This window comes from Procambarus clarkii, chromosome 17 (assembly GCF_040958095.1).
Source record: "Procambarus clarkii isolate CNS0578487 chromosome 17, FALCON_Pclarkii_2.0, whole genome shotgun sequence".
Lineage (NCBI taxonomy): Eukaryota > Metazoa > Arthropoda > Malacostraca > Decapoda > Cambaridae > Procambarus > Procambarus clarkii.
The window spans coordinates 35,777,183-35,798,556 of NC_091166.1; the positions used below are offsets into that span (position 1 = coordinate 35,777,183).

The window sequence follows — 21,374 nt, forward strand, 5'->3', positions numbered from 1 at the left end:
TGGACATCTTCAAGTGAAAACTAGATGGTTTTCTTCAAAAAGTGCCGGACCAACCGGGCTGAGGCTTGCGGGCCGCTGCAATCAACAGCCTGGTGGACCAAGCTCTCACAAGTCAAGCCTGGCCTCGGGCCGGGCTTGGGGAGTAGAAGAACTCCCAGAACCCCATCAACCAGGTAACAAACGCTACTCATGGTTAGCATTACAAAAACACAGAGATTTACAAAGTAATCACTAATCAGATCTGTAATTTGTAACGAAATATAATTGTTGTTACCGGGATTATAATTAATAGTAATGGTAAGTGAATAAAGTGTTCACTAAGGCCTGATCGAGGACCTTAGTGAGACGAGGGGTCTCATCTCGGTGCGCTAAGCCCCGAAACCATCTCAAGATAACCTCAAGATTGCCCAAAATATGCTAAAAAATAAGGGACAATTAACTTAATTAAAATCTGCGATGTAATATCATCTCGAGCCTTCAAGTGAACAACCTTGTCTGTGTCTTATTTTATTATTATTATTATTCTTTTATTTAATAACAACAATGAGAAAATTTTATTATTTTTATCATTATTATTATTATTATTATTATTATTATTATTATTATTATTATTATTCACTGCCCTTAAATGGCGTATACAATCATTTTTATTTCTGTGTTAAAGTTAGTTTTGTTCATTTATTATGCACCCCATACCCATCTTGTGGGCGGTAGTGGAAAGGGTTACAGAGGCACATAATGGGCTCAGGGACTGAACCCCACAATTCGTTTAGCTAAGCAAGTTACAATCTTGGTGAGCAACTTACAAGATTCAGTATAAGTCGTCACATCAACAATGGGTTCGAGATCGACCACAAGTACAGTTTCTAAATTAAGCAACTGACATATGTGGAGAGCTAGTGTCACAATTTGTCCAAATCAATTTGGACAAATTCACACCAAATCAATTTGGTGTGTTTGTCCTGCACACCGCCCCCCATCCAGTGGGCAGCGGTGGATAGGTTACAATCACTTAGTTACTACCTACAGTTAGCAAACTGGGGATATTTGGCTAAAATTTCTGGTAGCAGATCATTTTGAATGAAATATTGACACATCGTTGGAACATTGGTTTTAGAATTGTCTCTGAATTCAGGTATCTTTCCACACTCCATCACATAGTGACGGAGGGTGTGCGAATAATTTTGTTGACACAGTATTAAAGAAACCTGTTTTATGGTTTGTCTTATGTGGGAAAGAACGAAATAAATATGTATTTTCTGTGCCTTGGCGAGGAGTGACGTCAGAGGGGTGCCAGAGGGTGCCATTTACGTGTCCGGACACACGAGTTTTAACCACCAAACAGAGGCACTTGTTAGGCCCAGGGGCGAGATTCACGAAACAGTTACGCAAGCACTTACGAACCTGTACATCTTTTCTCTGTATTTGGAGGCTTTGTTTACAATTATTAAACAGTTAATGAGCTCCGAAGCACCAGGAGGCTGTTTGTAACAATAACAACAGTTGATTGGCAAGTTTTCACGCTTGTAAACTGTTTAATAAATATAACCAAGGCCGTCAAAGATTGAGGAAAGATGTACACGTTCGTAAATACTTGCGTAACTGCTTCGTGACTCTGGCCCCAGTTTTTTATCAGGTTTTATCGTGGTTTCTGTGTGATATCTGAATTTCTTACAATACTGATGAGGAAGGCTACGTCGTTGGTGGTCTTTCATTATATTGTATATTATCCATACACCTCTCAATTATGCCCACATCTACACCCAAACCACCACCACCATCAACACCCCCCAAACCACCTACCTACTATCCCCCCTCCTACACCTCTACATCCACCTACCCACTTCCCCCCTACCTGCCCACTCGCATCATCACACCCCCTCCCTCTCCCAGCACTCTCCCACACAAACACTCCACCCACTTATTCTCCCCTTCCGAATATATGCCCATTTGGCTCTATGTGCAGGGAGAGAGACTGGGGAGGTATGTGCATGTCAGTGGTGTTACATAACGCTGTTTGTGTTGCGAGGTATGCTCCAGGTATGCTGCAGGTATGCTCTAGGTATACCTGGCTCAGGGACCCGTCAAGCCCTTCCTAGATCGGCTGTCATCTGGGGAAGGTTCCGGGAGTTCTTCTACTCCCCCGAGCCCGGCCTGAGGCCAGACTTATCGAAAGATATATAAACAAACTGAGGTTGTGTGTGAGTGTGAGTGTGAGTGTGTACTCACCTAATTGTGCCTGCGGGGGGTTGAGCTCTGGCTCTTTGGTCCCGCCTCTCAACCGTCAATCAACAGGTGTACAGGTTCCTGACACACACATTTATACATCCCCTTGTGTGAAATAGTATACACATTTTCAAGAGTGTGTGTGTGTGTGTGTGTGTGTGTGTGTGTGTGAGTGTGTGTGTGTGTGAGTGTGTGTGTGTGTGTGTGTGTGTGTGTGTGTGTGTGTGTGTGTGTGTGTGTGTGTGTGTGTGAGTGTGAGTGTGTACTCACCTAATTGTGCCTGCGGGGGGTTGAGCTCTGGCTCTTTGGTCTCGCCTCTCAACCGTCAATCAACAGGTGTACAGGTTCCTGACACACACATTTATACATCCCCTTGTGTGAAATAGTATACACATTTTCAAGAGTGTGTGTGTGTGTGTGTGTGTGTGTGTGTGTGTGTGTGTGTGAGTGTGTGTGTGTGTGTGTGTGTGTGTGTTTGTGTGTTTGTGTGTGTTTGTGTGTGTGTGTGTGTGTGTGTGTGTGTGTGTGTGTGTGTGTGTGTGTGTGATTAGAGGTCACCTCCACTGTCTGCGTGACGTAGGAAGCATCACAAGGAAGTGTCAGTAAGACTTTGACTTCACCTTTTCTCTTATTAAATCAAATCTCTCTCTCTCTAGACATGTGCCTTTTCACCCGTCCATTAGCCTACACCGACACCGGTTTATATAACACGGGTCCGTCTGGATTTTGGGCATGTGTTGTCACATCACTATACCCCATATAACACCTGTGCTCCAGCAGTGCCTGCAGTGAACACCATCCCACAACACCTGCAGTGTACTCTGGTCTCTCACAGAGTTGACCTTACAGTAATCTCCCATCCGTTATCTTAGAAACTCTAAATTTCAAAACCGATATTCAAATTTGAACTAATATTATCACAAGTGTGCATTCTGTATCTTTACAATGATAGTAATTTTTATTATTATTATTATTATTATTATTACTAGTAAATATGCTATTCAGTGCAGGAATTGTTAATAATAGCAGTCTAGGTATATTGGGAGAATATATATTTTTTACTGTCATATATTGGTCTTTATTGCATCAGGATTTGGGACGGGCCTGGTGACGGGGTGGGGGACGAGGAATGGTGCCCAATCACCTGGGCTGGACGGTAGAGCGACGGTCTCCCTTCATGCAGATCGGCGTTCAATCCCGCTAATCCGAGCGGGATTGAATCCGAGCCGCTACCATTTTCTAGTACGGCGATTTTTGGCCTTAGGTAAAGTGTGTACGTCAAAATGCGACGTTCTATTAGGAGGACGGATTGGTTGTCAGCCGCCTTGAAGATGGGTGGGGGGGGGGGGTTTGGGTGGTTGGGTGGGGGGGGGGGGGTGACCAGGCAACGGGAAAGGTTGTAAGCAATTGTTGATCTAGCAACGTTTCGTGCTGCGTGGCCCTTAACTTCCTCCTGAATCATCTCTATCATAATTTCTCAGTGCTACACCCACAGGTAAACCTGCTACAAGTAAATTCAGGGGAGAATTTTCCACCCTTCTCCACTTTTCTCTGGTCATGGTCACGGCATCACGGTATCCTTTATATACGTCCCGTCCGGCCTTGCTGCCAAGGTCTTGGTGAATGGAGATGTTTGCAGGAGAGAGATGCAACCTTCATGCTCATCTGGCTCCCAGGGGTGTGTGTGGCGCAGGAGGCTGCGTGCAGGGCTGCTTCACCTTGTGGGGGTCTGTTCGTTCCTGCGTGTAGTTCACTGCTGGGGTGTGTTAGGGTACCTGCCTGATACCTGCCTGATACTTTCCTGATACCTGCTTGATATCTGTTACACATTTTCAAGAGAAAACTAGATCATTTTCTCCAAGGAGTGCCGGACCAACCAGGCAGTGGTGGGTATGTGGGCCTGCGGGCAGCTTTAAGCAACAGCCTGTTGGACCAAACTCTCACAAGTCAAGTCTGGCCTCGGGCTAGGCTTGGGGAGTAAAATAACTCCCAGAACCCCATCAAGCAGGTATCAAGCAGATGCCTGCTTGATGGGGTTCTGGGAGTTCTTCTACTCCCCAAGCCCGGCCCGAGCCCTTGATACCTGGTTGATGGGGTTCTGGGAGTTCTTCTACTCCCCAAGCCCGGCCCGAGCCCTTGATACCTGGTTGATGGGGTTCTGGGAGTTCTTCTACTCCCCAAGCCCGGCCCGAGGCCAGGCTTGACTGGAAGGAAGTTTTGACCAATATATAATTCCTTTCAAAATAAATTATTGTTATTGAAGTTTTGTGTATAAATGTGTTTGATTTACACTGCTGTACACTGTTCAGTCCAGCCGGAATTGTAACAATTTGTATAAGTTGTTATGAATAACTTCTAATTAGCTAGTGGACATTTTTTTGCTTGCTTCTATGTGAAATATAAGGTTGTGAGGGGTAATAATTACAAGGCGGGCTAGCTTAATCTAGAGGTATGAACGCCGACTGTGCAACATCCCCGTCCCCTTGACACGGGCACTGTCATTCTGTCGTGGTGCTGAGATTGCACAGGTGATGCTGGCGGTGGTTACAGGAACCTGCAATGTATGCAGGCCTTTCAACACTGAAAACACAGCATTGAGCGAGGCTCCAGATGGCTTCGTACCCAACCACCCGACACCCCTACACCCACCCCTACACCCACCCAACCTCTACCCCCACACACCCACCCTACCTCTACCCCCACACACCCTCCCCTACACCCTCCCCTACACCCTCCCCTACACCCTCCCCTACACCCACCCCACCTCTACCCCCACACACCCACCCTACCTCTACCCCCACACACCCTCCCCTACACCCACCCCACACACCCACACCCTCACCACCACCCCGGAGGTGTGCCGCGGGCAGGTGTGGCTCCCGTGTCACATGTAGGCAAGACTGTGATTCTCCACACGCCTCGGCCTTGCATTATGTCTCCAGCGTGTGCCTGGTCGTGTTGGCTGATGTCGTGGACCCCTTGTGTGTCTTGTCGTGGACCCCTTGTGTCTCTTGTCGTGGACCCCTTGTGTGTCTTGTCGTGGACCCCTTGTGTCTCTTGTCGTGGACCCCTTGTGTCTCTTGTCGTGGAACCCTTGTGTCTCTTGTCGTGGACCCCTTGTGTCTCTTGTCGTGGACCCCGTGTGTCTCTTGTCGTGGACCCCTTGTGTCTCTTGTCGTGGACCCCGTGTGTCTCTTGTCGTGGACCCCCTCATCTCTTGTCGTGGACCCCTTGTGTCTCTTGTCGTGGACCCCTTGTGTCTCTTGTCGTGGAACCCTTGTGTCTCTTGTCGTGGACCCCTTGTGTCTCTTGTCGTGGACCCCGTGTGTCTCTTGTCGTGGACCCCTTGTGTCTCTTGTCGTGGACCCCTCGTCTCTTGTCGTGGACCCCTTGTGTCTCTTGTCGTGGACCCCTTGTGTCTCTTGTCGTGGACCCCTTGTGTCTCTTGTCGTGGACCCCGTGTGTCTCTTGTCGTGGACCCCTTGTGTCTCTTGTCGTGGACCCCTCGTCTCTTGTCGTGGACCCCTTGTGTCTCTTGTCGTGGACCCCTTGTGTCTCTTGTCGTGGAACCCTTGTGTCTCTTGTCGTGGACCCCGTGTGTCTCTTGTCGTGGACCCCTTGTGTCTCTTGTCGTGGACCCCTTGTGTCTCTTGTCGTGGACCCCTTGTGTCTCTTGTCGTGGACCCCTTGTGTCTCTTGTCGTGGACCCCTTGTGTCTCTTGTCGTGGACCCCTTGTGTCTCTTGTCGTGGACCCCTTGTGTCTCTTGTCGTGGACCCCTTGTGTCTCTTGTCGTGGACCCCTTGTGTGTCTTGTCGTGGACCTCTCGTGTCTTGTCGTGGACCCCTTGTGTCTCTTGTCGTGGACCCCTTGTGTCTCTTGTCGTGGACCCCTTGTGTCTCTTGTCGTGGACCCCCTCATCTCTTGTCGTGGACCCCTCATCTCTTGTCGTGGACCCCCTCATCTCTTGTCGTGGACCCCTCATCACTTGTCGTGGACCCCTCATCTCTTGTTGTGGACCCCTCATCTCTTGTTGTGGACCCCTCATCACTTGTCGTGGACCCCTCATCACTTGTCGTGGACCCCTCATCTCTTGTCGTGGACCCCTTGTCTCTTGTCGTGGACCCCTCGGCTATTTTATTTAAGACTTTACCCACTGCGATGAGTTTTATTGGGCAGCGTGATTCATCCTGTGAGTGAACACAGCGCCATAGGAACAATCAGAGAACACTGTATGAACATAAGAGGTCTCCGGTTGTTCAATATTCTCCCAACAAGTATAAGAAATGTTGCTGTCACAAAAGTGAAAGTCTTCAAGAAAAAATGGATAGTTTTCTGCAAGAAATGCCGGACAGACCAGGCCGTGGTGGATATGTGGGCCTGCGGGCCGCTGCAAGCAACAGCCTGGTGGACCAGGGTATCACAAGCCTGGCTCCCTGGCCGGGCTTGGGGAGTAGAAGAACTCCCAGAACCCCATCCAGGTAAGGTCCAGGTCCAGCGTCACTCGTCTAGAGAGTGAACATACCGTACCGTATATATACCGTACCGTATATATACCGTACCGTATATATACCGTACCGTATATATACCGTACCGTATATATACCGTACCGTATATATACCGTACCGTATATATACCGTACCGTATATATACCGTACCGTATATATACCGTACCGTATATATACCGTACCGTTCGAACATACCGAACATATATGCTACTTTGCCGTCAAAGTAGCATATATAAATACAGCAAGCGCCCCGCAGTGGGTTGGAATCCCGCTGGGGTTCATCCTGTCACTAGCACCCGCACGCCGCGGGCACCCACTTACGTGTGTCAAGTGAACAAGGGAATTAACATTTGCCACTCATCAGGCTCGTGTTATTCTACGGGTGGAAAGTGTGGTTGTCTCTTGTGGAGCAACAGTGCTTCTATAGCTAGCCGCAAACATTGTGAGATTGGTTATACTGAATGTGCTTTTAATTACTCTAGGTGATCTAGACTTTTTGTGCTGGAGACTCTGCATCTCCTCTGCTCGGCTGTCTTTCTATACCTGCTACACACCTGCTGATAGGGTTCTGGGAGTTCTTCTACTCCCCAAGCCCGGCCCGAGCCCTTGACACCTGCTTGATGGGGTTCTGGGAGTTCTTCTACTCCCCAAGTCCGGCCCGAGGCCAAGGCTTGTCTTGTGAGCGCTTGGTCCATCAGGCTGTTGCTTGAAGCGGCCCGCAGGCCCACATATCCACCACAGCCTGGTTGGTCCGGCACTTCTTGAAGAAAACTATCTAGTTTTCTCTTGATCTCGAAACTCCATGTTACATGTAGTCAAGGTGAATTCTTGGTAGATATTCTCTCATTCAAATACCTCCATGTCATCCATAATGACTGAGGTAGTCGGCTTAAATTGCATCGTATCCGCGTACAGATTCACTCATGCTCCAAAGGATACCTGATCAACCTGGCTGTGATTCATACGTCAGGCAGCGAGCAGCCGCGTCCAACAGCCTGGTTGACCAGTCCAGCAACCAGGAGGCCTGGTCGAGGACCGGGCCGTGGGGTCGCTAAGCCCCGAAATCATCGCAAGGTAACCCGCAAGGTAAGGTATGCTCCTATATTAAATGAACAAATCCACAACGGCCGTGATGAGGATTCGAACCTACGTCCGAGAGCATTCCAGACGCTGCCTGGGATGTAACGTTCTGGAGTGAACGATATGGAAGAAAATGCAAGATTGAACCAGTGAAGAGCAGAGGTGCCATAGGCACAATCAGAGAACACTGTATAAACATCAGAGGTCCGCGGTTGTTCAACGTCCTCCCAGCAAGCATAAGAAATATTGCCGGAACAACCGTGGACATCTTCAACAGAAAACTGGACTGTTTTCTAAGAGAAGTTCCGGATCAGCCGGGCTGTGGTGGGTATGTGGCCCTGCGGGCCGCTCCAAGCAACAGCCTGGTGGACCAGACTCTCACAAGTCGAGCCTGGCCTCGGGCCGGACTTGAGGCGTAGAAGAACTCCCAGAACCCCATCAAGCAGGTATCAACCAGGTAAGCCTTAATCGACTGAGCTACGACAGAGTAAAAGAATTGGAATTCTTTTACCATGTCGTAGCGCAGTCGATTATAGCAGCGTCTGGGATGCTCTCTGACGCAGGTTAGAATCCTCGTCACAGCCCTTGTGGATTTGTTCATTTGATACATCACGCTATTGTGATTTATGTGTGTATAATGCTCCTATATTCTCCTATGATTAGTTAGTTTGTCTGATGATGCCTCTAGCATGGAGAAGAGTTTTGGGTCTGAGATATGCTGGTGGACCAAACTCTCACAAGTCAAGCCTGGCCTCGGGCCGGGCTTCTACTCCCCAAGCCCGGCCCGAGGCTAGGCTCGACTTGTGAGAGTTTGGTCCACCAGCAACAGCCTGGTGGACCAAAGCAGATATATAGGTATCAAGCAGATATTCACTGTTACCTCCAGCGTCCTTGGATGCCAGTGTTCGTCCATTTCCTCAGATTTGAACATGAAGGAATGCACAACACGTGGACCGACTTCCCTGATCAATCAGCGGTTCGCAGCTCTCTTGATTTCAACGAATTTTCTAAGACTTCGTAGTGGAGTTTTGCTTTAGTGTAGGTCACTGCTCCCCTTAAGGTATCCTCATGGCGTAACGGTGACAGGGAAAAGGGTTCGGATCCCATTCCGTGCGTTTTATTCATTTTCGTGTTGAAAGACATTATTCCTAATTACAGTGTTCGCTGCGCCAGCCCTGTCATTAGTGAGGTTAGCAGAGCCACCTGTGTAGATTTGATCTAATTAATTACCTGCCTCTATTAATTTCTCAAGATACATAAGATTAATTTTTTTTTGACGATTAGTTTGGTATTGAGTTTACTGCTCTCTTGTCGTGGACCCTCTACAGTCTTGTCGTGGACCCCTAACACACACTTGCCGTGGACCCCTACACACACTTGCCGTGGACCCCTACACACACTTGTCGTGGACCCCTACACACACTTGTCGTGGACCCCTACACACACACTTGTCGTGGACCCCTACACACACTTGTCGTGGACCCCTACACACACTTGTCGTGGACCCCTACACACACACTTGTCGTGGACCCCTACACACACTTGTCGTGGACCCCTACACACACACTTGTCGTGGACCCCTACACACACTTGTCGTGGACCCCTACACACACTTGTCGTGGACCCCTACACACACTTGTCGTGGACCCCTACACACACACTTGTATATTTTTCCTATAACTTTAATTTACTCTTTAACAAACATTTTCTCATTACAGGTAAAGGCGCCTGTTGTTGTTAGCACGCGCCCGTAAAGACTGCTCCATGCTGTAAGTTACAATATATTCTACCTGGTTTTACCTGGAATTATAATTACTTAAATGTAATTAATTTTCAAATGATGAAATTGTGCTTAGGCACTGTAAGTTGTAAGTGGCACTGTAGCTTCCTGGGAGTGCCAGTGGACGATACCCGGCACCAGTATACTATTACCTCGGTGGCCTCTGGCCCTCTGGAGGTGGCACCCGGCCCTCTGGAGGTGGCACCCGGCCCTCTGGAGGTGGCACCCGGCCCTCTGGAGGTGGCACCCGGCCCTCTGGAGGTGGCACCCGGCCCTCTGAAGGTGGCACCCGGCCCTCTGGAGGTGGCACCCGGCCCTCTGGAGGTGGCACCCGGCCCTCTGGAGGTGGCACCCGGCCCTCTGGAGGTGGCACCCGGCCCTCTGGAGGTGGCACCCTGTCCACCTAACATATCGAGGCACAGAAGAGAGTTGTCAGAGATTACTGTAAGGTTGGAACAGCTAGACTAGGGCAGGTGTGCAGGGGGCCGCTGCTAGGTGCAGCTAGGCTAGGGCAGGTGTGCAGGGGGCCGCTGCTGGGAGCAGCTAGGCTAGGGCAGGTGTGCAGGGCACGCACAGAGGTTATCAACAACGTAAAATTCTTCGAGCAACAGCAGAGGATCTTGAGGAGATCTTAGTCAGGTGCAGGACGCGTGTGATCAACACCTGGTGGTGCAGGGAGACGCACAGTAATCACTTCATCAAAAATATATAATTTGTGATAGTGCTGGTGTATAGCGGAGGAGCCTTGTCTGTAGGACCGGGTGTGGCAGTTTGCAATATGTGTTGCGAGAAAGGATTTCCGGAAACACCTTCTGCTTAACATATTAATTTATTCACTAAATTACAACACAAAAGGAAAATGTACATGAATATTTCCATGGGTATGGACGGTAGAGCGACGGTCTCGCTTCATGCAGGTCGGCGTTCAATCCCCGACCATCCAAGTGGTTGGGCACCATTCCTTCCCCCCGTCCCATCCCAAATCCTTTTCCTGACCCCTTCCCAGTGCTATATAGTTGTAATGGCTTGGCGCTTTCCCCTGATAATACCTCACCGCACCTCCTTGTAATCCATCGATGAATGGGAGCCACCTCTACCCAGTCCGTCCTCCTTAGTTTCCCCAACGTCAAGAAACTGACGTACTTAAGTCCCCCCCCCCCCCCCCCCCTCCTAATCTACCAGAGGGCCCAAAACAGAAAACGGGACATCATGCCTAATTCGCAACCCAGCACAGTTTTAGAACGTCAGTTTTTGGCCTTAGGGTAGGGAAAGCATACGTCAAAATGCGACGTACTACTAGGAAGATGGTTTTCATATGTCAACATGCAGGCCGCTGCCACCAACAGTCCTAGCCATCAAGTTATCACCATAGAGTTACACCCCCCTGTGGCCGGGCGGCGGGCATATAACTCTGGAGTGCTGCCACAGGTAATTACTGGTGTTGATGGGGCCCCCGACTGTTTGTCAAGACAACATTAATTACTGAATGAGGGCCAGGCTGGTCATCCAACCTGTCCTCACACTTGTTACTCGGTGGTGTTATTCTTATCAGTTACAACGTTCAAATTACGTTGCTTCAGTGGAATTGAAACCTGCGTTATTGACGCATCATGGGAGTGACCAACCGAGCTGTGGTGGGTATGTGGGCCTGCGGGCCGCTCCAAGCAACAGCCTGGTGGACCAAACTCTCACAAGTCAAGCCTGGCCTCGGGCCGGGCTTGAGGAGTAGAAGAACTCCCAGAACCCCATCAACCAGGTACCAAGCAGGAGTATTGGTAACGGTGCCGGTAGATCAGGTATTCACTGTTTGTATCTGCAGAATCGAGCCATTAGCTCTTGGACCCCGCTTTTCTAACCAATTTATTTTTCCTCTATTATGTCTACTACATATATTTCTCTTACACATACACACACATCGCTAGGAAGCAGCTGTCTAACTCCTAAGTACCTATTTACTGCTAGGTGAATTGGAGCACCAGGGTGAAAGAAACTGCCCATTTGTTTCTTCCCTTGCTGGGGATCGAACCCGGGCCCTTAGGAGTACGACCCCAGAGCGCTGTCTACTCAGCCGCGAGGCCCCTGAAGGTGGGTTGCCAGGTGCGTATGGTTCTAGGCCAGGACTCGTCAATCATTTACTCAACCACTGACGAAACCTGTGCACCTTTCCTCGCTCATGGCGACTGTGTTTACATTTTTTAAATCATTTAAGAGCTGGAAACTTCAAAAGCCAAGTTCATTATTATTACAACAAACCTCGTAGTGTCCTGGAGCTCATAAACTGTTATATAAATGTCAAATAAAACCTAAGGAAAGATGTAAATGTTTCGTAACCGGTTGTGTAAATTCCCCAAGACTAACACCACCTTAAGACCATTACAAAATAATTACTTTTGGAAAAACAAAAACAACAAAAATTGAACTAGTGCAATAGAATCCAGGGACCGAGGAACAAGGCAACAACTAAACCAACCTCTGTCTAGGCCTATTAGAGAAAATAATATAGACTAAATAGGCCTAAGATTGCATACGTCAGACCTGCCACAGGTCATGATTATTGTTAATCTATTCAATAGATCAAGTCGTGACTCAGCAAGGCTGAGAGAGAAGGAGTCCCGGCTTCTTAAGGATCCACGACGAGCCCAAACGTTGTCGCTTTTTATCAAATTTCATGTGGGTTAAGTAATTTATTTCAACCACGTTACTGTGACCTAATCTCTGCTTGAAAGAATATATTTGTCACTTTTGTCCTAAATACATACAAATGCCAAGTTATATTCTCTGAGATGCACAAACTCACGTGAGATGAGTCCAACCACTTGGGCTGGACGGTAGAGCGACGGTCTCCCTTCATGCAGGTCGTCGTTCAATCCCCGACCGTCCAAGTGGTTGGACACCATTCCTTCCCCACAGTCCCATCCCAAATCCTTATCCTGACCTCTTCCCAGTGCTATATAGTCGTAATGGCTTGGTACTTTCCCTTGATAATTCCTTCCTTCTTTTACGTGAGATGATTGTGAGAAATACCTTCACGTTCATGAATCATTCTCATGGTGTATTTAGTGTTACAGAGAGAGGCAATGAGTGTATGTTAGCAGTTGTGGTGGAAACCTTGGTGGAAGGACGACGGCTCTCACGGTATTGTCTTGCTTTACAAACACAGTTACCATACGAGAGTTTGTAAAGTCGTATCCTCGAACGTGGCCAGGTGGACAGCAAGTCCAAATACTGACTTAAGCAGAGGTTTAGTAGACGGCATTTACCTTATACGTTATAAACCTGACAGCCCTTTGTTGTCATGGCTCATTGACAGCTGATGACGTTCGAATTGCAACGCTGTAAATGCTTCACGTACTACAAATACAGTAATTGCCAAATAGGCCCTAAACATCTAATCTAACTCTTTTTTATCTAACGTCCGAGATGCTCTCGGACGCAGGTTCGAATCCTCGTCACGGCCCTTGTGAATTTGTTCATCTAATCTAACGTACACCTAAATGTGCACACTGCTTGCTTGATACCTGGTTGATGGGGTTCAGGGAGTTCTTCTACTCCCCATGCCCGGCCCGAGGCCAGGCTTGACTTGTGAGAGTTTGGTCCACCAGGCTGTTGCTTGCAGCGGCCCGCAGGCCGCTATATATATAACAGTATTAATTTATATTTGAGAAAATTCCTGTTTTGAATGAACAGAATGTTAAAATTGATTGTTAGTTAAAAGAAAAAGAGTTAAAAAGTTAAAAAGTTAAAAGTTAAAATTGATGACTGCGTCTCTTGAATGAGCCGCTGGATGCAGTGAGCCTAGCTTAAGAACGGGATGCATGAATGACACTCTGATCGACACAAGTTTGAAAGTCTTCAGTTATGAGTCGTCTGTTGGCTTTTTTTTTAATTGACAACCAGCCGGGTTTGGCGTGTGGTTTAATGAGCATTTGACCATTGTTTATGAGGACGGGCTGCTGGTTTGGCTCGGTAATGGTCTGGCTTGAGGAACTTTCAGTCATTTCACTCTCATTCACAACCAAGTTGGTTTTGTTTACTTCTCTGAACGTTCAATGCATCCACACCTCCGGGTCATTTGGACCAAGCGTCTCAAATCCATTGTTATGTTACATGTTGCTAATCCTTCTCGAGATTAACATTACTTTCCCGTCACCATGTTCTTCGTCCGCCCTACATTATAATGTCCAGTTCTCCTGCGAGCCGCTGAAAACTGTTCTCGAGAACAAACACAATTTCTCTGACCTCCCTGTGTGTGTTATTGCAGAAATGTTAATCTTTATATATATATATATATATATATATATATATATAACTGAAAACTCACACCCCAGAAGTGACTCGAACCCATACTCCCAGAAGCATTTGGTGTGAGTTTTCAGTTGCATATGTCCTGGGGACCATTCAGGCTTGTTCGCATATATATATATATATATATATATATATATATATATATATAATAAAGAGGGAATATCTGTGTCTCTGAGACTGAAGGCCAGACGCTTTGGGGTAGTCTCACCCAACTTTGCATGGTGATTGGTGAAGGGTTGGTGACCAACATGAGCGGGTCGGGGAGTCTGGTACTGAGCAGTAACTCAAGACGAGACAACACCAGTGGTTTAAATAGTGGTAGCATTGCTGTGGGAGCCCCGTTAATGAGTGTTGATAAATAATTATGGGGAGTACAATGAGGAATGTCAATTATGGGGATTACAGTACGAGGTGTGCCACACCCAGCTGCCGAGTAATCACTGAGAGTGCACTTTGACTACCCCCCCTCCCCCCCCCACTTTGGGAAGGGGGAGGGGGGACACAAGAAGCAACATTCAACAATCACGTTATTGCACGTTTGTTGCTAAAGAATAATACACACTATGAATGGTTTAAGAGGCATAGCCATGAATACCTAACCTGTGTATACATGAGTATGTTCTTGAAGGTCACCAAGAACACAACGTGCTATTTGTGTATATATCATACATTATTTGTGTGTATATATATGTTTTTTAAGTTGTTTCTCATTTGTTTTGTGTGTTTGACAGTCGTAAAATATTTATCTATAAAAACCTCATTAGATAAATCTGGTCACGTGGTAATGAACTGACGTCACAGTAATCGAGCACATTTTTGGTTAACAAAATTGTACAACATGAACACATCCACAAAGGGCCGTGATGAGGGTTCGAACCTACGCCCGTGATCCCATCACGGCCCTTGTGCATTTCTTCATTTGATATATCAGTCAATTGTGATTTCTGTATGTATAGAACAACATTATATTGAATAATTTGATAATTGCACCATATGGGATTTGTGAGTGTTTGAGAGAGAGAGAGAGAGAGAGAGAGAGAGAGAGAGAGAGAGAGAGAGAGAGAGAGAGAGAGAGAGAGAGAGAGAGAGAAAGGGGGAGAGAGAGAGAGAGAGAGAGAGAGAGAGAGAGAGAGAGAGAGAGAGAGAGAGAGAGAGAGAGAGAGAGAGAAAGGGGGAGAGAGAGAGAGAGAGAGAGAAAGAGAGAGAGAGAGAGAGAGAGAGAAAGAGAGAGAGAGAGAGAGAGAGAGAGAGAGAGAGAGAGAGAGAGAGAGAGAGAGAGAGAGAGAGAGAGAGAGAGAGAGAGAGAGAGAGAGAGTCTCCCGTGACTAGCATTTACCCCTGACAGTGACTCCCGTGCAGGTAAATAGTGGTGACTTTAATGGTGGTGGTAGTAGCAAGTCATGGTGGTAGTTGTGGGTGGTAGTGGTAATTAGTGGTTTAGTTGTGCTGGCAAAACTACAGTAATTGTTGAGAAAAAATGTCCATTTGGTCGTCCGTGATATTTACAGTCTGTTTATTCGTCTGTCGTGTTGATCGGGGTCTCCCAAGCATATGGAGCCGCTGGCGATAGTCTGTCTGTTATCCTTTCGTCCCTGGTGGTGTGTGTACTGAAGAAGGCTGTGTGTGATGCTCTACATAGTTACAAAAAGTATTATGTAAACAAAAGGATGGGTTGTGTGATTCATTCGTTAGGCTGCGAACAGCTGCGTCCAACAACCTGATTGATCAGAGCACCATCCAGGTCTAGTCAAGAGATAGGGCCGTGGGGGCATTGATCCCCGGAACCAGGAACAGGGAGATATTGAGTACAGTGTGAATCATTGAGGCTAGATATGGGGGTTGTGGTGGTGGTGGTGGTGGGGGTGGTAGTGGTGGTGGGGATGGTGGTGGTTGTGGTGGGGGGTGGTAGTGGTGGGGATGGTGGTGGTGGAGGGGGTAGTGGTGGTGTTGGGGGTAGTAGTGGTGGTGGTGGGGATGATGGTAGTGGTGGGGATGGTAGTGGTGGTGGTTGTGGTGGTGATACTGGTGGTGGTTGTCAAGATGTCCAGTGCAGAGTTTTTCCTGTCTGTGAATCTCCTTGTAACTTATTCACGGACAGTCAGGGAGGGAGTGGCTGGTGATGCCTGGTTGGTGGTGTTGCTGTACTCGAGGGGGATGGTGGTAGCAGCCGCCAGGATGGTGCTTGGTGGTGGTTACAGCGGGGTGTAGTTAGTGATACATGCAGAGGGCTGTCACGTGGCGCAACACATACATGATACCTGTGATACATGATTACCATGATACAAGATTACCTGGCACTGAAGCTCTCTCTCACAGGCACAATGGCTCTAGGACTGTGAGCTCTCTCAGACACAGTGGCTCTTGGATTGTGAGCTCTCTCAGACACAGTGGCTCTTGGATTGTGAACAGTCTCAGACACAGTGGCTCTTGGACTGTGAGCTCTCACAGACACAGTGGCTCTTGAACTGTGAGCTCTCTCAGGCACAGTGGCTCTTGGACTGTGAACTCTCACAGACACAGTGGCTCTTGGAGTGTGAGCTCTCAGACACAGTGGCTCTTGGAGTGTGAGCTCTCAGACACAGTGGCTCTTGGATTGTGAGCTCTCAGACACAGTGGCTCTTGGATTGTGAACTGTCTCAGACACAGTGGCTCTTGGATTGTGAACTGTCTCAGACACAGTGGCTCTTGGACTGTGAGCTCTCACAGACACAGTGGCTCTTGGATTGTGAGCTCTCACAGACACAGTGGCTCTTGGATTGTGAGCTCTCTCAGGCACAGTGGCTCTTGGACTGTGAGCTCTCTCAGGCACAGTGGCTCTTGGACTGTGAGCTCTCTCAGACACAGTGGCTCTTGGACTGTGAGCTCTCTCAGACACAGTGGCTCTTGGACTGTGAGCTCTCTCAGGCACAGTGGCTCTTGGACTGTGAACTCTCTCAGACACAGTGGCTCTTGGACTGTGAGCTCTCACAGACACAGTGACTCTTGGACTGTGAGCTCTCTCAGGCACAGTGGCTCTTGGACTGTGAACTCTCTCAGACACAGTGGCTCTTGGACTGTGAGCTCTCACAGACACAGTGACTCTTGGACTGTGAGCTCTCTCAGGCACAGTGGCACTGCGTGGCACTATGAATACTTCCTCCCAGGCTACTGCTGGCCTCTACAGCTTGTTTACTGATGGAGGTTGTGGAGGTGTATTACAAGGCAGGCAGGTAGAGGACCCTGTGTGTTGTGGTGTGTGGGAGGAAGGGGGGAGGGGGGGCTGAACCCACGAGGCTTACTTCAGGTACATTCCAGGTGAACTATCCGGCCACCAGAGGGCCACCATGTCCATGTCTTAACCTGGATCGGGGTTTTTAACGTTATAGAACGCCATTGATTTTTTAGTGTCATAAAGATACTATATTTATAATGGTAACCAGCATATATATATATATATATATATATATATATATATATATATATATATATATATATATATATATATATATATATATATATATATAATATGTTCTGTCCTTCATGGACAGGGTTGGAGACCTGATTCTGATGATCCAACCTGGGTTGGAGGCTAGATTCACGAAGCAGTTACGCAAGCACTTACGAACGTGTACATCTTTCCTCAATCTTTGACGGCTTTGGTTACATTTATTAAACAGTTTACAATCATGCAAACTTGCCAATCAACTGTTGTTATTGTTATAAACAGCCTCCTGGTTGCTGGCCTGGTCAACCAGGCTGTTGGACGCGGTTGCTCGCAGCCTGGTTGATCAGGTATCCTTTGGAGGTGCTTATCGAGTTTAGTATACCGTAGTTAGTATCTTTGGAGGTCCTTATCCATTGGAGGTGCTTATCGAGCAAGTATACCGTAGTACTATCACCTCCATACAATCACCACCACTATACTAACACTACCATCACTATAGTATAACTTTTAGTTAGTATATACTAACATCACCATCACTATACTATCGCAAGACCTTCCGAAATGCTAGAAAATAGCAAAATATGATGCCAGACTACAAGACATTAGAAAGTCTACACGAACTTTTTAAACTACAAACCCGTATCACTAACAAGTGTCCCATGCAAGGTACTAGAGAGACTGACCCGAAGCTAACTAGTAGAGCATTTAAAACAGATCAATTTTATCCTAAAACTCTAGCATGGATTTAGTCATGGAAAATCCTGCTTGACAAACTTGCTGAGGTTCTATAAGAAGATGATAGAAATCAATCAAGAGTAAGATGGATAGGCGGACTGCATATTCCTCAACTGTCGGAAAGTATTCGATACTGTCCCACATAAGAGACTCATACTCAAATTAGAGAAGCAGGCTGGTGGATCTGGAGGAGTCCTATGGCGAGTCAGAGAGTGTCTCTCAGGAAGGAAGCAAAGGGATTGATATATGAGGAAATTCTGAGAGAATTGGGCCTTACCGCACTGGAGGAAAGGAAAAATATGGGGGACATGATAACAACGTACAAGATTCTAAGGGAAATTGCCAAAAAGTAGACAAAACAGCGTGGTTCAGTGCTAGGAACAGCAGAACCAGGGGTCACAGATGGAAACTGGAGACGCAAAGAGGTCATATTTAAGTTCTGTATCGAATTTGCTTTGACAACTTCCTCATCTATCCTGTACTCACCTAGTTGTGCTTGCAAGGGTTGAGCTTTGGCTCTTTGGTCCCGCCTTTCAACTCTCAATCAACTGATGTACAGGTTCCTGAGTCTACTGGGCTCTATCATATCTACATTTGAAACAGTGTATGGAGTCAGCCTCCACCACATCACTGCCTGTGTGTTTGTATGTTTGCGTGTACGCACCTAATTGTGCTTGCGGGGGTTGAGCTCTGGCTCTTTGGTCTCGTCTAGGGTGAAGGGAGTGCGACTACGCCACCTCTGGCCGTGGGCCGGAACGCCCAGTCTAAGGCTCACACACAAGTCCGGTTTCCTTGAGGGCTATTTTTAGTGTAGTTACCGCAGTTAGCTTGCTTGGGGGGGGGGGCAAGTTCCCAGAGTGTGAGGGTATGGGGCAGGTGTGGGCACAAGGGCAAAGGATGAGGTCAAGATTATTGGCAGGAAAAGGTCTTATAAGCCACTTTTGACTATAGCAGTAACGATTCGAGTCTGGCCCCAAGCCGGGCTCGGGGAGTAGATGAACTCCCGAGACCCTCTCCAGGTATGCTCCAGGTATGTGAGGTCAACGTGGCAGAGATAAGGAGATTCGAACCTTGAAGTGTTGTTGAGTAAGATGCCACTGAACACGATGACCAAGCCCCACATATCGGAGGATGGAGGAGACGACGATGTTTCGGTTCATCGTGGGCCATGACCAAAGGATACCTGGTCAACCAGGCTGTGACTCATACGTCAGGCTGCGAGCAGCCGCGTCCAACAGTCTGGTTGACCAGTCCAGCAACCAGGAGGCCTGGTCGACGACCGGCCCGCGGGGACGCTAAGCACCTCGAGGTAACCCCAAGGTCAAGATATGTCGAACTCAACATGCTTTGGTGTTGAGTTCGACTCTGATGATTATCTTGAGGTTATCTTGAGATGATTTCGTGGCTTTAGTGTCCCCGCGGCCCGGTCCTCGACCAGGCCTCCACCCCCAGGAAGCAGCCCGTGACAGCTGACTAACACCCAGGTACCTATTTACTGCTAGGTAACAGGGGCATTCAGGGTGAAAGAAACTTTGCCCATTTGTTTCTACCTCGTGCGGGAATCGAACCCGCGCCACAGAATCATGATCTTGAGAGATCATCAAGATCTCTCAAGGTCCTGATGATTCCTCTTATTACGTCACATGTTTAACAAAATCGACCGTCGCGTTAAAAATATGTCATCTTAGTACAAATTAAAGCATCGTAGTATTGACGCTTTCTTTGCATTGGCTTCGGTTGGGGGGCCTACCTTATCTTGAGGTTACCTTGAGGTGCTTCCGGGGCTTAGCGTCCCCGCGGCCCGGTCCTCGACCAGGCCTCCTTTTTGTTACACCCCCCCCCCCCCAGGAAGCAGCCCGTAGCAGCTGTCTAACTTCCAGGTACCTATTTAATGCTAGGTGAACAGTTGCATCAGGGTGAAACAAACTCTGCCTATTTGTTAATCTACCTAATCTACCCTGACCTAACCTAATCTACCCTGACCTAACGAAAATAAGAGATACCATTTTGTGTTTGATATACCGGGTGTGACGTCACTATGACGTGACAGGAGCCATGACGGTACAGGTTTTAGCCCCTACTGGGGGTGGTGTCCCAGCGACCCCGGGAGGCGCGCGCGAGCCGGCGCTCGGGGGCCTCAGGTGTGTTCAAGGTCAGGTGTGTGAGGACGCTCGGCTTCGCGGTCTCAGTGTACACTAGCCTACCACATGTGTACCGGGTTCGACTCCCTGCTTCCCGGCCTGTGTCTGCACCCCTAGGGTACCCCCCCCTGTGGGCTCACCCCCCCCCTTCTCTCTCTCCTCCCCTTTCTCTCTCTCTCTCTCTCTCTCTCTCTCTCTCTCTCTCTCTCTCTCTCTCTCTCTCTCTCTCTCTCTCTCTCTCTCTCGAGAGAGAGAGAGAGAGAGAGAGAGAGAGAGAGAGAGAGAGAGAGAGAGAGGAGGGATAAGGTTCAATATCTTTCAGGACCCCGTTTTATGCGCTCCACTCATAAAACGGAGGAAAGGGTCCTGAAAGATATTGTTGATAGAAACGTTATCCCTACAGACAAAAATCAGAAAATAGAATTGACGATTTACTATAAAACCAAAAAAATGGCCAACCTACTCACGAAAAACTCTCCAGACAAAGCAGAACGCCTTGAAGGAAATCAACGTCGTCTATGACTTCAAATGCCCACTTGGGGACTGTAAGCCCCAAAGAACTCGGTATATATACAACAACGTTTCTTTTCAGGCGATTAACAATGCATAAACAACAGGGGCTCCATAAAGGAACATATAATCTCCTCTCCAGACCATCACCAGCGAAATCTTAACAAACAACAAATATAATCATCAATAGATACAGCGATAGCAGGAGGCTCGACATCAGCGAGGCACTACACATCAAAACGTCAACACCAGCAATCAACAGCCAATTAATGCACAACTATATTCTACCCACTTCAAGACTCCGCTCCAATATAGAAGCATCAAGAGGAAGTATGGGCCAATAGGCCCTCTGTAGTTACTTCCTTTCTTAGGTTCTTATATCCAATTAATACCCATAGTTTCGTGTTTTGTCTTGTGTTTGTCACAAGTTTGTTCACCTCACCCAAAACTGTTGTACCATATCACCTCACCCAAATGCGAATATAAGTGTGGACGGATTTGCGTGTTTACCGGTTATAGCTGTGTGTGTAAACTAAAGTCTTTGAAAATGTAATAAGTTATTACGAAACGCGTTCTGGCGTCGCGTCAGACTAGAAATAAAAATGAATTTTGGAGAATTGATTTTTCAGTTACTATCAACAGTGAACAGAAACATAATAAATATTG

General features: G+C 47.7%; 2 protein-coding genes across 2 annotated transcripts in view; one reads left to right on the plus strand and one right to left on the minus strand.

Annotated features, from left to right (window-relative positions):
- Positions 1-21,374, plus strand: part of LOC138365516 (rap guanine nucleotide exchange factor 6-like) — a 261,295-nt gene that overhangs the window by 87,504 nt on the left and 152,417 nt on the right. The window lies entirely within an intron of this gene.
- LOC123772516 (semenogelin-2-like) lies at positions 5,437-6,273 on the minus strand. The gene has a single exon (XM_045765754.1). It carries the CDS (start codon positions 6,271-6,273, stop codon positions 5,437-5,439), a length of 837 nt encoding a protein of 278 aa, XP_045621710.1.

Coding starts and splice junctions, on each gene's coding strand:
- LOC123772516 (XM_045765754.1), bottom strand. CDS start 6,273: ATGAGGGGTCCACAACAAGAGATGAGGGGTCCACAACAAGAGATGAGG.